This window comes from Pteronotus mesoamericanus, unplaced genomic scaffold (assembly GCF_021234165.1).
Source record: "Pteronotus mesoamericanus isolate MK-2021 breed Mesoamerican mustached bat unplaced genomic scaffold, CSHL_Meso_final contig_98, whole genome shotgun sequence".
NCBI classification, from domain to species: Eukaryota; Metazoa; Chordata; class Mammalia; order Chiroptera; family Mormoopidae; genus Pteronotus; species Pteronotus mesoamericanus.
In genome coordinates, this window is record NW_026555295.1 from 6296267 (window position 1) to 6313656 (window position 17390).

The 17390-nt window shown below is 33.9% G+C and overlaps 1 protein-coding gene across 4 annotated transcripts in view; it reads right to left on the bottom strand.

Moving 5' to 3' along the window:
- AFTPH (aftiphilin) overlaps window positions 1-17390 on the bottom strand; it is a 63062-nt gene that overhangs the window by 5648 nt on the left and 40024 nt on the right. For 3 of the 4 annotated variants that reach the window (XM_054586888.1, XM_054586890.1, XM_054586889.1), the window contains exons 4-9: window positions 15636-15762; window positions 15171-15227; window positions 12235-12357; window positions 6967-7027; window positions 5354-5437; window positions 1334-1457 (exon numbers count right to left, since the gene is read on the bottom strand). In XM_054586888.1, the coding sequence (XP_054442863.1) occupies window positions 1334-1457; window positions 5354-5437; window positions 6967-7027; window positions 12235-12357; window positions 15171-15227; window positions 15636-15762 (576 nt within the window). The remainder of the gene's footprint in view (window positions 1-1333; window positions 1458-5353; window positions 5438-6966; window positions 7028-12234; window positions 12358-15170; window positions 15228-15635; window positions 15763-17390) is intronic. The other variant, XM_054586891.1, reaches the window with a different exon arrangement.

Sequence of the window (17390 nt, forward strand, 5' to 3'; positions counted from 1 at the left end):
GTTTAGAGCTCCTCCTAATGGTGCAAAGAATGAATTCTCATTACTGGGACCTCCAAAACTAACTTGTTCTTTAGGTGAGACTGAAGAGGATAAAAGATAAGGGAAACAGTATGACTGTTATCAGAAAAGATTGTCCAAAAAATAACAGGGTAAAGCCCAAATAATATAAACATCAGTTTTTTTTTAAAAAAAGTTAAACATACATTAGCTTTCAGTTAACATACATAGAAAAAAATGGGTAAGAAACTTGTATGAGAAGAATTTCGATTTGAAAATATAATTTATTTGGAAATAGAAAAAATTAGAAAGCAAGCAAAACACCTACAAAGGCTTCATTTACAAGTAGGTTCACTTAATAATATGCTTTAACAGTGCCAGGCAGCGTTACATCAAAGAAATGCAGGGAACAAGGGCAATGAGAGAATGTGGACAAGTGAGCACATGCACGCCCCAAATCCATTTCAGGGAACAGTTAAGGGTATCCACAATTATAATTACAAAACAAATAATAATGGCTTTTCATAATTAGAAATATTAATAGCATTAATAATAAAAAATACTTGTTGAATGGATACTCATTTAAAAATACAGATGCATCATGGACTTGGGAGAGCAGAGTTAGCCAATCAATCAATACTTGCTCTTGCAGTAATCTGGCTCATAATGATTATCTTCTTATTAGGAACTGGCTTATTCTTATGGCTAACATGCCAAAGCAATGGCTTATTCCAGTGCTCCACTATGTAAAACTAAAGGTCCCCTGAATCCTAAACACAAGGCCCAAGTGACATTCCTTGTACCTGGTTCCAACACTGAGAGAGAACTGCTTTTCTAAAGGCCATGCCCTGAAGGGGCTCCCAGAAACCTTGGTGAAGTAATGAGAGGTGCTGTACATCAGCAAAAATTCAGAAAATAAAGCAGTGGTCCTCTCCATACATTAACCTGGGAATAAAAAGATTAGCCATGGTGACTCTGGGAGTGCGAGACTGGGTTCCTTCCCAAATGCCTCAGTAAGTTATGAAGGGAAAGCGGGAATGGTTCTTCAGTGGCTTTATGATCTCAATACCTAAAATTAATAACCAGAATTCTTCTCTACAAAGTTGGGGGTGGGGGGAGAGAAAAAAACAGCTGTTAGCCCTTTCTGGTCAGTCTCTTATGAAACAGCCTGCTCTAATACATCTCATAATTAAACATGTAACACTATTTTCTGAAATTAGGCATTAAGTGAATTTTAATACAATACAATGAAATACTGCTAATTTACTTGTTTTCCCATTTGGGCTGTTTCAACACAGGCATCACAGTCAAGGGGTAATAAACACTAACTCTTTACCTGGTAGATGTGCTTGTCTTCTCTACTGTGGACATGAGTCTTGCAAATGCGTCAGTCACTTTGAGGCTTGAGGTGGAGATCTCCAGCTTAGAAGTTGTTAACTCATACAACTCTGGATCCACACCTTATAGTATAAAATCATAGTCAGTGATGGCAAGCTGCAATGGGTCACTTAAATAGCCACAATCCAAGATGCAAAAGGCAATTATTCTGTAAACATCTGAGTCTTTTACAAGCACAACACATTTTTAGTACACTGTACTACTGCATTTGTTTTTTAAATTACAAGTTCTACTTTTGAGTCTTTATAAAACAGGGAAATACTTTCAAAATTCCTCTTTGGTATAAATATAATCTTTAACATAATACCATCCAACACTTCTGAAAATGCTATCTGCTATAGAAAATTCTCTCAACTTTGGATTATTTTGGAAATATGAAAGTTAACGTCTTACAAATAGAATGCACATGATTTGTTACACAATAGAACAATTTTTAAATTGACCAATTAACCTCATTTTTGGAACCTCTCTTCCCTTCTACCTTCTTGACCATTTCCCTGCATTATTTTCTTCTACATCAAAAGATTTGGAAACAATATAAAGTTGCAAACATACTAAATAATTTGGTTAATTTAAATATTCTGACAATCTGAGGGCATAAGATATTACTCAAAACATCAAACTATTACTAAAGATAAATTATATACCAAGTTGTACTTACTAAGATGTGGGAGGGTATATTTTCAGAAAAAGTGAAAAATAACTACTTTTGGATAAAATGAAAATTGTCTCGAGTTAATTATATTTCTATAGTCGCATATCTAAATCTAGTAGCTAACAGTTCAAATATCTTGTTAAAGGAATTCAAAATGAAATTGTGTTAGAGAATTAGATTTATTACAGAAGTCTTTAAAAATCCTCTCTTTATGTGACTTCAGTAAAATACACGTATGTATTTTTATATCCCTTTAATATAGATTTATATTAAATGTGACTATAAAAACAATGAAAAGAACAATGAAATATTTCAACTCAAGCTAAACTTTAGATAACAGAGGTAATCAAATTAAAAAAAATCTTTTAATTGTACCATCTTCTGGGTCCCAGCAAATTACTTGAGAGAAAAACTTCAGTAATTTCAGGGTATAACTGAAAAAATATCTTATAGCTTCATCAATCTTTACTTACTGTTTTTAAAAAAGCCCTGATGATCAGCTGATAAAATATAAATGCATATATTGCTATTAACAAGTTTTCTCCTTTTAGTATATTTCAAGATTAAGGGAAAAAAAACAAACTGCCTTCTATTAACCAACTCTGCAGATGACTTGCAGATGAGAACAGAGATCTCAGATGTTTAGAGAAATCAAACAAGCAAAAGCAGCTTCCACAATTACCATGTCCAACAAGGGAGGAAGGCTATAGAAAATGTTTGTTGACTCTCCCAAGTTCTTAATTTCATTAAGGAACAGTGTCAAAATATATTTAGAAGGCCTTTTCTTTATATTTTTATAATACTAAGTATCTAGGTAGCAATTAAAATGCAAAAAATTATAGATGCCTGTAAAGGGACCGAATGAACCCAGAGTATCTCTTTTCTCCACTGTGAAAGGTTAGCTTCTAAGTAACTACAATATTTTAGTATATGTCTAACGAATAATGCAGAATAAACTGCATTCTGACTGGCAACAGGGAAGTGCTGGTAAAATTTACTTGGGTTTGCAAAATACTGGCCACTTGGCTGTCAAACAGTAAAGTAGGAGTTAAAAAAGCAAACAAACAAACAAAAAATCAACCTCCCATAGCTCAAAGCAAATACTATCACAAAAAAAAAAAAAAAAAAAAAGGAAAAGAAAAAAGTAGTATTATGGCTATATTTTATATTTTTAAAAAACAAAATAACTACCTACTCTCTACTAATAATTAGAGAGTAATTCTTTTTAATGGAAGATCCTTTTTTTTAAAAAAACAAAACCCTAACGAGGCATAGTTTAGTTACATAACTAAAGCTAGCCAACCAAGTTCTATGCCAACCTCCTAAGTCTCACACACAAATAATTAAATAACCGCAAGCTAAGACAAAATGACTTTCCCAGAAACAAGTCAGAAAAAGTGCAAGCAAGTGGTGAAATGGAATACTAAGGAAGGTGTCAATAACTGTAGCTTGATGGCAAGTTTTAACAAAATCCAATAGAAATAAAAAGAAGCCAAAGCAACTTTAGAGTAATCAAGTTTATACAGCAGCTAGAGCATATTAATGAAAATATGGAACAAAAATATTTAAAAGGTTCCAAAGTAATGAAGACTGCATTTGACCATGCTAATTTCACTTCCATCACAGCTCTAGGCTTCTGAAACACTTGCTCTTCTCTAGCTGTGTATACTGAGCCTGGTTATCAGGTCATTTCTGTACTTCTTTATATGGTTAGATTATCTGTACTCCTATGGATGGTTTTTAACTGAGTTTGAAATGTAACAAGAATTAAATTTAAACCAGGTTTTTAGCCATCCAAAAATAGTGGGCGCATTTAAATTCAACATATTCAAGACAAAACAAAGCTGAGAGCAAATTAAAAATGGAAGCTTGGTAATTCATTCTTGGGACTACAGCAATAAGGAAATTGATACACACTTTTTTCCCCATTAAGTATTAAAAACAACTAATTATCTCACCCAGGTCATTCCACAGATCAAATGTATTTAGAAGTAATTTAAATAAACAGTGAAATATTATTTTGAAGCCAAAACCAGACACAGATTGGTTTTTTCATATGCTCGCAAAATCTTGGAAACAATGAACATGATAACCAGGGCTTAAATTTGAGGAACCGAGTCATTCTACCAAACGGCCTTGGACCTTCCTTATAGCAGGATCAGATTTCCAAAACCAGACCTTGGAGAAGGGCATCCTCAATCCGGGCTGACCCTTAGCTGACTCTTTTACTCTCCCCCATTTCCCATCATGGCACCTAAAACTGCTGGAAGTAGGTGGCAGGGTTATCTAGTTGAATAGAACAAACCCAGCAAATTCTCAGGAACCAGACTGGCTGTGTAACTGGACACTAGTGGGGACACAGAGGGAGTCTTGCTATGCATCCTGGGCATCAACATCTATATATAGCACCCCAATGGCGTCTGATGATCAGTGGGCATGATTACCAGATCACGAGTTGGGATGGCCGAGAGTCATTAAAATCGTAGTAAATAAAATATAAACATAAACATAAAAATGCCATTATATTTTAATCTTTTATTCAGTTAGAAAATGACAAAGTACATTAGTTCTTTGGTCAATGAACTGAACTTTTGCAGGGCTGAACATTAATTTAACAGGCACTCCAAGTAAGGTTTAATTTCTAACTTTTAGTATCTCATAGCAATTATTTTCTATTAACTTTTGTAACCTTTTTGTCCTCCACATGGAAAACTAACAGTATGCTGTCTATTTAAGAACTACATTAAAAACAGTAATAGCTCTACGTGGAACTAGATTACTAAATGCTAGACTCCAACATTTTGGAACCTAATTACACAGCAGCACTAATAAACAACTAATTGAATGCTAGCATTTGTAAAGGTTCTATTATCACAGGCACTACAATGTAAAGTCATCTTTGTGTACTAAAATATTCTTATATCTCTATACTTTCATTTTTTCAAATGGCTTTATAGAATATGCTTTAAAAAATAAGCATATAAAATATCGCATTTTTCATTTACAGGAAAAAAAAAAACCCTGCCTTTAACTAAGGACATTAGGGCAATTTTATTCCTAGAAACTTCTTTGAGCTCTGAATAGTACATTCTAAGAAAGCTTTCCTTAAAACACATTTCATGTAAGTCATTTGCTATAGTCATAGTCAGTGACTAGAAAATACAATAGATAGATGAAAGAAAAGTACTAGAAAGACATCATAGAGAATACATTCTACTTGTTTCCTTGTTTATAGGAAAGTCAAGTGATGTGGTCATGCTTTTAGTAAGTAAACTAGAATTGTGGTTTTAACACTCTGCTGACCTGGGATTGTGGTGCTGCTGCTAGAGCTACTGTCATCCACGGGCCCAAAGAAATCAAGGTTCAGAAGAGTGGAACCTCCACTAGCTTGAAATTCAGTGACCGTGTTGGTAGGCAGCCACACAGAAGGTAAGCCAAGGGAGGAGGGGTTATGTGTAAAAAGGGGTAAGACACACACTTGAACATGCAGGTTATAATTAGTAGTCATTACACATTTTTAAATCAACATTAAAACAATGTGTACAATATTAGTTTTTCATTACTAAGGACATTTCAGAAATAACAATTTAATTCGATGTACATTTTCTCATGTACAATGTAAATAATTTAACACTTAGTAAGGTTTTAGTTAGAAGTTCAGTTCTTTCAATCAACCTCGAAGCCATACCAGAAAGACCAAGGGGAAAATAGACCCGTTAAAGGGAAACAATACTTTATTTCAACCCAATATTAAATCACTGCACATGCCCAAATCAATCTTTCATGTTAGTAATACTGGTTTCCAATTAATAAGTTTTTAAAAGTGACAAAGTTTTCAGTTTTAGGACACGCACCAATACATTAACTTGGTTTAAGATGAAACAACATAATAAGGAATGTCGTAACGGCCCTACCCTGATGTGCAGCCTCAAGCTGTACTGTTCCCCTTTAACTCTGAAACAGCAATCAGAAATAGTATACATTTTTAAAGAAGTTGTTGGTTAATAAAAAAGCATGAGGATTTGACTAAGTAAGACACCAGACAACAGCAAAAGGTGCATCCAGGCTTTCCTTCAGCACTGTTATCCAATTGGATGCTTTCCACATACCCTACAACCCCAACTCTGGCAAAACTGACAGAATGACAGGTGTTTCAGGCAATGGCTCAAACAACAGATGAAGTAAAGGGGTGAGAGTAATTGGGGAGAGTAATATCTTAGGGTCCAATTGAAACTTGTGTTGTCAGCACACTGGAAAGCTAGCATTTTGTGTTATTTTAAAGACCCCATATTAACTAGAATAAGTTATTTTTTTTCCAGGATTTTTTCTTAAAGCCATGTGTGAAACCAATTATTTCTGGAACTACCTACCAGTATTTTGAGATAAATTTTAGAAAAGGATCATGAAAATCATTTGTTCTCCATTTGCATATAAGTGCTCTATAAAATATTATTAAATCTGGAAACTATTTTGAGTAAGTATGGGTCTATCTGCACATTGTTTTTGGTTAAATAATTGTGCTTTGTGCTTTAAAGCAGCCTCTAGTCACAAGAATTTGCATCCAAGAAAATCCTATAAATTAAAACTACAGAAATTAATTTCAAGGAAACTGATCCTACCTAAAATGTCATTTAAACTACCTAGATAGTTGTGAAAAATAAGGAAGCTTTTTGACTTAAGGAAACTAAAATTTTATCTAGCTACTTACTATCTATATTTGGACATTAATAATGTTAATGATAGTAATGGCTAATTTCTTGAGCAATTACTATTCAGAAAGAAAGCCTGAATTTCCAAAGATAAGAATAAGAAGTTATGTTCAAACAAAAAAGGAAATCAGCAGAGAGAAGTTTGTCTGAACTTTGTAGCTTTCTTAACTCTAGCTCTGGTGCTAGAGGCTCTACGGAGAGACGTACCATCTAAAGGGTTAGTAAGGCCACTGCTACTCCAGTCAAACTGGACGGGTGGTAGAGACTCCTAGAGTTGAAACCAAAAAATCAAAATTAATCAGTACATATTGTAGCAACGTGAAGAATCCTTAAAAAAAAAACCCCAAAACAAACAAACTATTATAGCAAGATAATGAGGCAATAAAATATCTAAAGACAAACTGGGATAATTTACAATTTCAGAAGGTTACTTACAAATATGAACCCAAACTGAAATTGCAAATTTACAAACAGTATAGTTTGTTAACATTAAAAAAGTTGTTTCTGAGAAATGGAGTTATCTTTACATTTCAAACAGAAGTTTATGGGCAGTTTCTATGTCAAGATTTCAATCTATTCTCAAATCATAAACTACTGGCTTGATTACAATAAAAACATTAAAATATTTTTAAAAAGCGCTGACTTTTTTCACTACTGTGATAACTTTAAATGACTAGCCACTGAAAATTTCTTAACAGGGAGTATAATGCAATAGAGAAGGTACCCTACTACCATTGAGGAAATGTGGGTTGAGACTGAGCAACTACTAAGTAACTAGTTGTATGACCATGTATGGTTTAAATCGACCAACTAAATTGCTGGTTTCATTATACATAAAATGAGAAGGTTCAAAGTCCAAGGTCTCTGATTCTTTACAGTTTTCCAAATTGTACACATAAGATGAAAAGTGGTACAAAACATTTTCAAAATGAGTATTGCTTTAAGGATATTCTTGATGAGAAAAAATTGTGGGTTTTGGCTTGCTTTCTTCTTTTAATCTGAGGTGGTATTATCAACACTTACTAAAATAACCCTGTGTTTTATAAGACTCTTAACATGTCATTTTTTTGTGTATTGCTTTATCGTATGCATATGTATATGCTTTATTGTAAGGCAGGTACTATTAAAACTTCATATTTTTTTTCCTGTGTAGATAAAGACGCTGTTCACTGTAAGAAAGGAGCAGGAATCCATAATTTTTGAAAGTCTAAAACTATGATATCATAATAACAACTGTCTTGATAACTGGGATACCAATGATACATGCATGTTATTATAAGCACGTGGTCGCCCCCAAATCAAGTCAGGAGTGGAGGTTGTGAGGGGATATAAACAAAGCAAAATGCTAACATTAGTGGATGCCAGGAATTAGGGATAGTTGAGGGAGTAGGGTGAGACGGGGACAATGGGGAGGGGCGTATTAAGGGAGTTCTTTGTGGTGACGGAAGAGTTCTGTATCTTTATTGCAGTTGTGGTTATATGAATCTTGCCAAATGGTAAAAATGCCACAGAACTATACACACATATTTTACAATGCCATATTACTGGTTTTGATATTGTATTGTAATTATGTAAGATGTAATCAGGAGGGAAACTGGTGAAGGAATAAGGCACCTCTTCTGTATTACCACGTTGGCAGCTTCCTGTGAATGTATAATTATTTTAACAAAAATGCTGGTGAAAATCTAGTTTATAATCTACTTGCAAAACCGATAAACATCATTTAGAAAAGTTGCTCTTTACCTGATCTCAAAAACAAACAAACAAAAAGCTCTAGGCATTCCAACAGATTGAACTTGTAATATTTTACTTCTGTATCAGTGACACCTTTAGCTATATTCAACACTGACTAAATGGACAATACCAAGTTTATGCAGTAACAAAATTTCTGGATAAATGGAGCAAACTCCAAAACATTAACATGTTTTATCTAAATGATGTCTAGGAGCTGGATACTTAGAAATGTTTCAGTGATTTGCTAGAACTTGGCTTCTCATACAGGTGTAAGGCATTTTAAAGACACAGCCAATAATACAAGGTGGGGTAAAAGTAGGTTTACAGTTGTTCATGTGGCAAATAATAAAATAATTAATAAATAACACAGACTAAACTCTGTGTTTTATGTATTCACAACTATAAACCTACTTTTTACCCACCTGTATAATAATGAGGTGCTAAAACACAAATCAACATTTTGTGGAAACGAGACAGATGAAAAATAAGACACCTAAGCAATTTTGGCTAATGACACTGACAAGATAAAGCATTGGAACAAAGCATTTTAAAACAACTTGAAGCAATGTGGTACGAATGATTACTGCAGAGACAAAAGAAAACAAGGTAATAAAAAGAGCAAAAAAAAAAAAAAGGGAGACTAGAGACAGGAGACTTGGGTTCTCTGGTGTTAGCTGGACCACTGATGGGTGATTTTGGGTATATCATTTTGCCTTTCCAAAGCTGTTCTCTTACTGTAAAAGGAGAGCACAATGATAGATAATAACTTTTTCTTTCTTCTAACTCTAAAATTCTGATTCACAACTGAAAGAGCCACATCAAGTAGCCTAAAAGAGGAAGTTTGCTAGTGGTCACTAGTTGAATAACTGCTAGTCAGAGTTGATCCTACTTAGCAGTAAGAAAAGTGTGGTTATAAGTTTTGATCCTACTAAGAGGGGAATCAGCAATGATACCATGGATGGTGTAAGCTTAAAATTCAGTGGATAAAAATTTAAAAAAGGAGAAAAAAAAAAACCACCCAAGAGACTCACTACTGCTTTGTACACATAAGCTGTATTTTCAGGTAAAAATATCTTTGGGGAAAAAAACACCATTAACAGTTGTTGGTAAGTTATTAAATTCCCAAAGAAGAGATACAGTGGTTACAAGATTGATGAGTACAAGCTAATTTGGAAGAAAGAACAAAAAATTGTGGGTACTAAAATTGAGCTAGAATAGACGGATCAAAAAGCATGTGATCATAGTAAGAACTGTACAACTATGCTGTTTGAAAGTCAATGTTTAGTGCTGCCAAAAACAGAAACTTTATAAAAGGAAGGTTTGGTATATATCTATTTTTAAAGAGATTTTAAACAGCTTTTTCCTGATGCACATTTTGTTAAGCTTCTAGCACTAAAGGCTATAGCTTTTTCATTGAAAACTATGACTAGCAGGAAGACATAACAGCATTGTTGCATGGCCAAAAAGTAAAGTAAGAGTAATAAATATGTTGCATGCCAAAGAATAGTGGTAAAAAAATAGCACTTTGTAGAAAGAGAATCTTTACAATGCACATCAGATGTTAAATATCTTAACCTGCATCTTAAGCACGGAGCCAAGCAAAGATTGTACAATTCAGTGATGAAGGTCAGGCTTGTCAGCACAAAATTCTGATATGCATACTGAAATCTGTTTGAGTGTGTGTATGTTAGAATGAGGACTTACAGAGTCTCAAGTCAATTCAGAAATAGGTTTGCACAACTTCCATTGGGAAATATTATTTTCATTGGTTCCCAGAAAAGCCTAAAAACTAAAGCTAATGAAGATCATGAACTACAACAAAAAAAGTACAGAATATACTTTTTAATTCACTATATGTGTATTTTTTAAAAAAGAAATGTGTGCACTAACAGAATAAGATTAAAAAGATCTTTTCTACATAAGTAGCAAGAGACAAGTTCTAAAAAAAAACTCAGATATGCTTAAATGTTGCTAGAAATGTCTATACTTGCCTATAAACAGGGAGACACTAATACTTAGATTACAAATTCATAGAGGTGTATGTTCATGAATAGAGACGGCAACATACTATGGAGCTGCAAGGACAGATCTACCTTTACGGAGACATTTTGCCCAAGCCATCTTGCCTGTTGCCCAGACATCGAGGCCAGGAATTCTATACATCAGGCCTTCTTGCCCACAAATTCAGTGCCAGTTGTAAAGTGGTTTCAAAGGGATTTCTTTTATTTTTTTTATCCTCACCCAAGTACATTTTTTCATTGCTTTTAGAAGAGAGGAAGGAAGAAAGAGAAGCACTGACTGGCTGCCTCCCATTTGTGTCTGAACTGGGGATGATCTCCATCTAAATGAAGGATTGAACCCTCAACATAGGCATGTGCTCTGACTGGGGCTCAAACCTGTAACCCTTTGGTTCCTGGATGACGCTCCTACCAACTGAGCCTCACAGGGATTTTAAGTTATGCCCAGGTATAAACCACAGTGGTACATAGCAGTAATTGTAGATATTTTTTGAAATCTACTTGAAAGGGTAGAAACTTGCTTTACATCTATTTTCTAAAGTATTTTCTTCAAAACATTAGTGCTACAGGTGTTAGGACTCTTCTCCCCTAGTCCCAGCAGAAAAGGTCCTGTGGCTAAGTCAATCTGAGTCATGAATTAAAATTAAATAGGGTTATTTACTACAGGATTTTTCAGAGTCCTTAATGTGTATGTTGTGACTCTCCAAGTAGGGTATGATATGAAGTTATTCCCCGAACTTACTTTGCCCTGAAACTCTTTTTTAGTAGCACTTCTCTGAGGTTAGTATTTAATGGAGCACATATTTTGGGAAAGGCTGTCCAAATATACACTTTTGTTTTGTGTTAGATATAACTGAAGATGACATTTAAGGTTAAAAAATGACAAACACTGCAAGGATATGGTTTCGAAATGGTAATGGTCACTTAAAGATATCAGTCTTCTAAAAACAGTATTTGCAAGCACTCAATCAGCTTCTGATTTGATGTGGGAAAAATAAGGAAACTAAAATGGTTATTTTCCCCAGATAAAAAGTGAGAGGGAGGCTTTGATATTATACATATTAGACTAAAATAAAATTTGTGCTTAAATGTGCTTAGGAGGTAAAGAATAGGAAAGGTAAAAGCCTTTTTTTTTTTTTTTTTTAATTCATAGACTGCTTTAATAAATGTTACATCATTTTCAACCTGAAAAACAGTTTCATCCAAATGCCCCAAACAACAGTTTTTGATGTAATAAACACACCCAAATTTTATTACTTTATAAAATTTTGCAAGCTTCAAGAATAACACCCAATAGGAAACTTGAAGAGTTGGTTTAAATGCAGTGTTTCCCATTTTGGAGGGGAAATCCAGCACTTACCAGGTATGTGTGTCAGTAATTATGATCATACAATGTTCAAGCTGCAAGGGATTTTTAGAGATGCTTGTTTCAAAGTCTTCATTTTGTAGGGAACGAGACTAAGGCTTAGATAGGTTTAAAGGACTTAGCTCATAACTAGCCAGTTATCAATTTGTGCCTTTCTACTCTTGGAAATTAAAGATAATTGTTCATTGTATTCCAAGAAATGTTATTTAACAAGTAATCAAAATCACGTCCATAAAAAGTCAAAGTTTTAAAATACTTCAAAAACTCAAAGTTATATATTGAGGGAAACAACAGTGTCTGTGGACATATGAGTAAAGATATACATGAACCTATCTATACACATACAGATATTTTTACCTGGAATTGGTCAGATGTACATGTGTTCATTTCTGGTGACATGGTGGTTGTCTGACCGATGGAAGCAATTTTTTCTGCAGCAGATAGTGGTTTCAATGGTTCCTTGGTGGGCTCTAGCATACCCTGAAAAAGGTATATTGGCCGTTAATTTGGGGAGGTATCAATTCATAAACTTTATAAGAAATTTAATCTATCAGAAAGCAGAAAGGGAAAAACAGGTCATCTGGAAAGTTACTAAAGACAAAAGGAGCTATTCTTAAGTTTTGTTTAAGAGAAAATCTTACAGTACTATGATGGGAAATTTTCACAATACCACCTTGGAAACCCAAACTTTTCGAAGAACTTGTATCTTAAATCAGATTTGTTTCAAAGTGCCTGGTTATCACTGTCACATAAAAGCAAAAGCCCAAGTTGTGATGGTGGGGATAGGGAGAGTCTAAAAGGCGAGCACAGCAGTATAGTAGATCTTGGCCCTAAGAATCCAAGGATTTTATGATGTTTCAGACACTGTCTTTTTCAGGAGAGGGCACCCTTCATACACATTACACCATGATGGTGCCTGGAAAAGTGAGAGCTGATTTTAAAACACACTATGAAATGTGATGAGGTCTACATGCTCCAATGTGAATTTGGTACTTGAATCTGGCTCAACTGAAAAATGGGAACCTTAATACTTGGCTCTTTGGACTGGCAAAGCAGAGACGCATCCATTTCAGGGGGAAAACATCTTACATGTTCCGCTAGGTGTGTAAAAATCTAATATATTTTTTGAGTAAGAAAGGCGGACATTCAGAATGAATGTAGAAACGAAGAAAAAAAATCAGCATTTTGCATCAACAGTCTACCAAACACTAAATAATAATGGGTAATAATCCAGGTTACTGGCCTGAAAAAAGCCAAGCTTTTACACAGTTTAACATAATACTTCATAACCTCTTGAATATTTATCAATCGGACCCTAATAAAAATCTCCCTTTACTGTAAACTGGGAGGTGGGGGTGGGCTGAATTAAAGCCACTAAGTAAATAAGGTTAGAATCTGTAAATTTCTAAAAACAGATTTTCAGGAGAACTCCCACCCCTCTCACCCCTAATAGGGCATAAGGTATTTAAAGCAATTTACAGACTGAATTCATGAATGCATGGTTTAACACTTCCATACACATTATACAGGCTTTCTAGTGTGCCCTTATGCGAGGAAACTATGCATTTGGCAATTACTAGTTTTAGCCAACTTTTTAAATGTGAGCTATCACTAAACCAGTGGTTCTCAATGTAGTCCCCAATCAGCAGTTTCTGCATATCCTGGGAACTTGTCAGATGTGCAAATTCTTGAGCCCCATCCCAGACCTACTGAATAAGAAACTGGGGGGTGGGGGGGTGGGGTTGGTCCAGCATTGTGTTTTTAACAAGTCTTCCAAGCAATTCACATTAAAGTCCAAGTACCAGTGACTTAAATGATCATTTCAGATACTACTCCTCTAGATGAGATCAAAAGATATTGAACACTGAATACATGTAAAGCACCATGGGAAAAATTGGGGTATAATTAAAATTTGAAGCTAGATATGAAAAGAATAAATTTCTAAATGTAAAGGCATCACTAAAATGGATGAGATGATGCATTCACTAAATCGACTTTGATATTAAAAGCTTATAAAAATGGTAAATGATTACTAATAAAGATTGTAATTAAGGTAGCAAAATAAAACATAAATATTTGTCTCTAACTTCTAACTGAACTTCAAGAACTGGCTAATGTGATAAGCCTACACACAAGCATTAAGTAGGTTACTAGTGAATGAATGTGACAATAATAACAATTTCCAGAATGCTACTCCTTGAGGAAAAAAGAAATACAAATAACCAAAATGTTAGAGAAGTGTTCTGGATTATATTTACCCACAACAGAAAAGAGTGTAAGGATAATCAAGGTGTTTTGAATATACAGGATAAGTATTTATTAAGGAGCAGAAACTGGTAAGAACGAGCACAGAAAAGGTTTTTGTCCACTTCCACAAAACAAAACTACAAAAACAAAACAAAGCAAAACAGTCCAATTTGATATCAATAATTAGAGCTTATTCATGGAAAATTTTTAGATTAAAGAAAGGTCAAGTTCCACAGCAAATTCATTTTTACATGCACATAAAGGGCTACAATTTAAATTCCACACCAAGAGTTTCTTAGCTTTTTATTTCTTTCTTAAACATAGTATTTTCTCCTTATTTTCAAGTTATTGGCAAAAGAATTTAAAAATATTTTTAGTTTAACACATTGGACATTTTTATTTACCAATAACTCAAAGACACACCAAAAAACACAAACACATCCAACTTTAAAATGTGACTGAATCTTGATAAGGTACAGAATGAAAATTCCTCAGTTATTCTGGACTACCTGGCATATCTAAAAAAAAAAAAAAAATCAACACATTTAAAACATTAATGGAAAAACAAGGACCAATTATGCGCCCTGGTCATTTTCAGTTACTATAATTTGGTATTTCCAAGCTTTTATATACATCCATAGTGTCAATATTTCATTATTTAAACTGATCACAACTGGATTAGAACAAATGGTATCTAAGCCTTCAGATACTTCACCTACTATTTAAAAGCAAATTTAGGAAAAAAATAAAGGAAAAAAAGAAAGCCCTCCAGAGATGCATTTTACAAAGACTTATGAGCACTACTAGTACTAAAATAAAAGTGATTTTCAATCTAAAACAAAAGTCTGTAACTAACAATACAGAAAAATATCCTCAGATCAAGATTTAAAGGGATTTATGAGATCAAAAAGGATATTATATATATTCCCTTAATGTTCCCATACTAAATGCCCTTACAATACACTTTCCATGGCCTACTATGTAAAATGATTTTACAGAACAAATGCAGCAATGGTAAGTACACACAGAGAAACTTTTGTACTTACCAATCCTGCTGCATACATGGGCACTATAACAGGTTGCTTCTTATTGCCTGTGAAGAGCTACACACACGTGTTAGAGAGAAAGAACATATATTTAGAGAATGATCTGTTATAAAATGAAATTCTTTCCAAAATGCACTTGGAATGCTTTACTACATACATTATAAATGATAAATTGAAGAAATGGTCAAATTACCCATATGGGGTTGTATCTTTGATCTCTTAATCCAATCACCTCATTTAATAGTTAAGAAGAAACACTAAACAATTTTTTCTAAAAATAAAAAATGTTGGAGAAAAATTTAGATTTATGTTTAAAAGTTGGCATAGTCAAAATACATTAACATTTAAATCAACTAATATTTATTTTTCTGAGGAGCTAGTTTATCGCATCTTGAATAGAAGTGTAACAATTCAGAAACATCTATAGGTTGATTAAAGGATTTTTCAAGGTACTAACAAACTCACAATGTTTCGGGTGTCTATTCCCAAGGAGCCCAAAAGCTTCTTGTTGCTATGGGAGCCGCCCCATTGATATCTCAAGCCATGTGCATCATGGATATCCTGTAGCTCTGTCCATACATCCAGCAGTTCCCTGTAAAGGTAGCAATGAAGCCACTAATAATGGTTTACTCAAAGGTTTTAATCATGAATTCTACTTTGTGACTGTGAAATATTATACATTCCAATTAATCTTGAGTCTATCATGAATATACAACTATTAATTTGAATGAAATCAATAGCCAACACTTATAGTCATTAGAAAAGTAACTAAGTTAAACTCATTTGAAACAATATGCCAGTAATCAAGCAAAAATTGACCCTGTAAGTTTTTTATATCAAAGCAAGGATACCCATATATTGCCATGTATAATGTGCTCCCATGTATCATGTGCACCCATGTTTTTGTGTGCATGATACATGGAATTATTATACCCATGTATAATGTACATCCTTATTTTTCCCTCAAAAATTTGGGCAAAAAAAATGCATATTATACATAGCAAAATACGGTATTTAAAGGGAGGAAAGAAATCAACTCAGCATTCTACCTTCTTATTACAGCCTTTTAATATTTGTGTTTTCTCCTTGAGTCCCGATCCCTAAAAACACAGTTGCAATTATAGCATATGTATAATTTTGTATTTTTTTTCAGATTTTAAGCATTTCCTCATTTACATATATATCTTTTTCAATGGCTGTGTAATGTTCTATTAAGACAGATGCACCATAATTTATTTAGCTATAACCCTACAGTTTAAAATAAGATTTACTGTTCAGCTTGTATTGTAAGGCAAAAGTATCTTCTTGTATTTTATGATGTGTGTTGTTGTTGAGTTGTTATTTCCTTAGAATGAATCTCCTGGAAAGAGATTCTTGGGTCTAAGAATATGAACTATCTGTACAACTATCAATTAAAAAAATATATCTAAACAATTTCAAGCTGGTAAAACATAAACCTTTTCGCACTCTTCTATCATTCCAAAACAAAAATCAAGAAGCAAAAATAACCTCCATCTTCAATGAAATTAAGAGATACTTATGACCCTGAGCCAGAAATACTGAGGTCACAAAGAGGGACAAAGGAAAGACCTGCAGAGGGAGAAAATGCCTACCAAGGTGAGAGTAATAAAATGTAGGAATCTAGGAATGAGAATAAAATTGAAATTAAAATTAGAAAATCGATGTAGGCCCTCTAACAGCTCTTAATTAATAGGAGTTCCATAAAGAAAAGAGAGACAATGGAGGGAAGGTAACTGTCACTACAAAAGAACTGTCCCATACTGAAGAGCAGAGGTCTGCAGATTGAAAGGTCCTACCCAAGACTCAGTCCAATGAATAAATAAAGATTCATATTTCATTGTGAAATTTCAGGATACTAGCAACAAGAGATCCTAAATTATAAATTTAATGTGAGAGTAAAAGAAAATAAAACCTTATTTCCTATATACCTTTTTTCCTCAGGAGGTTATTAGACAATATGCTCGACCAAAGTGGGATCTAAGTGAAAGGAAGTTGCCAAGACAACATGTGTTTAAGAGACCTGACAAGGAACATGGGGGACCAGAAAAAACATGGCATGCCCAGCCTGACAGGTTGGACCGCAAGTAAAACTGTATTAACAGGTTGTTGGCTAGTAGGGAAAGACTTAGAAATGGAAAAAGAGAATCAATTATTAAGTCCATGAAAAAGCTGTACTATAAAGAAAATAGTGGCTAAGCA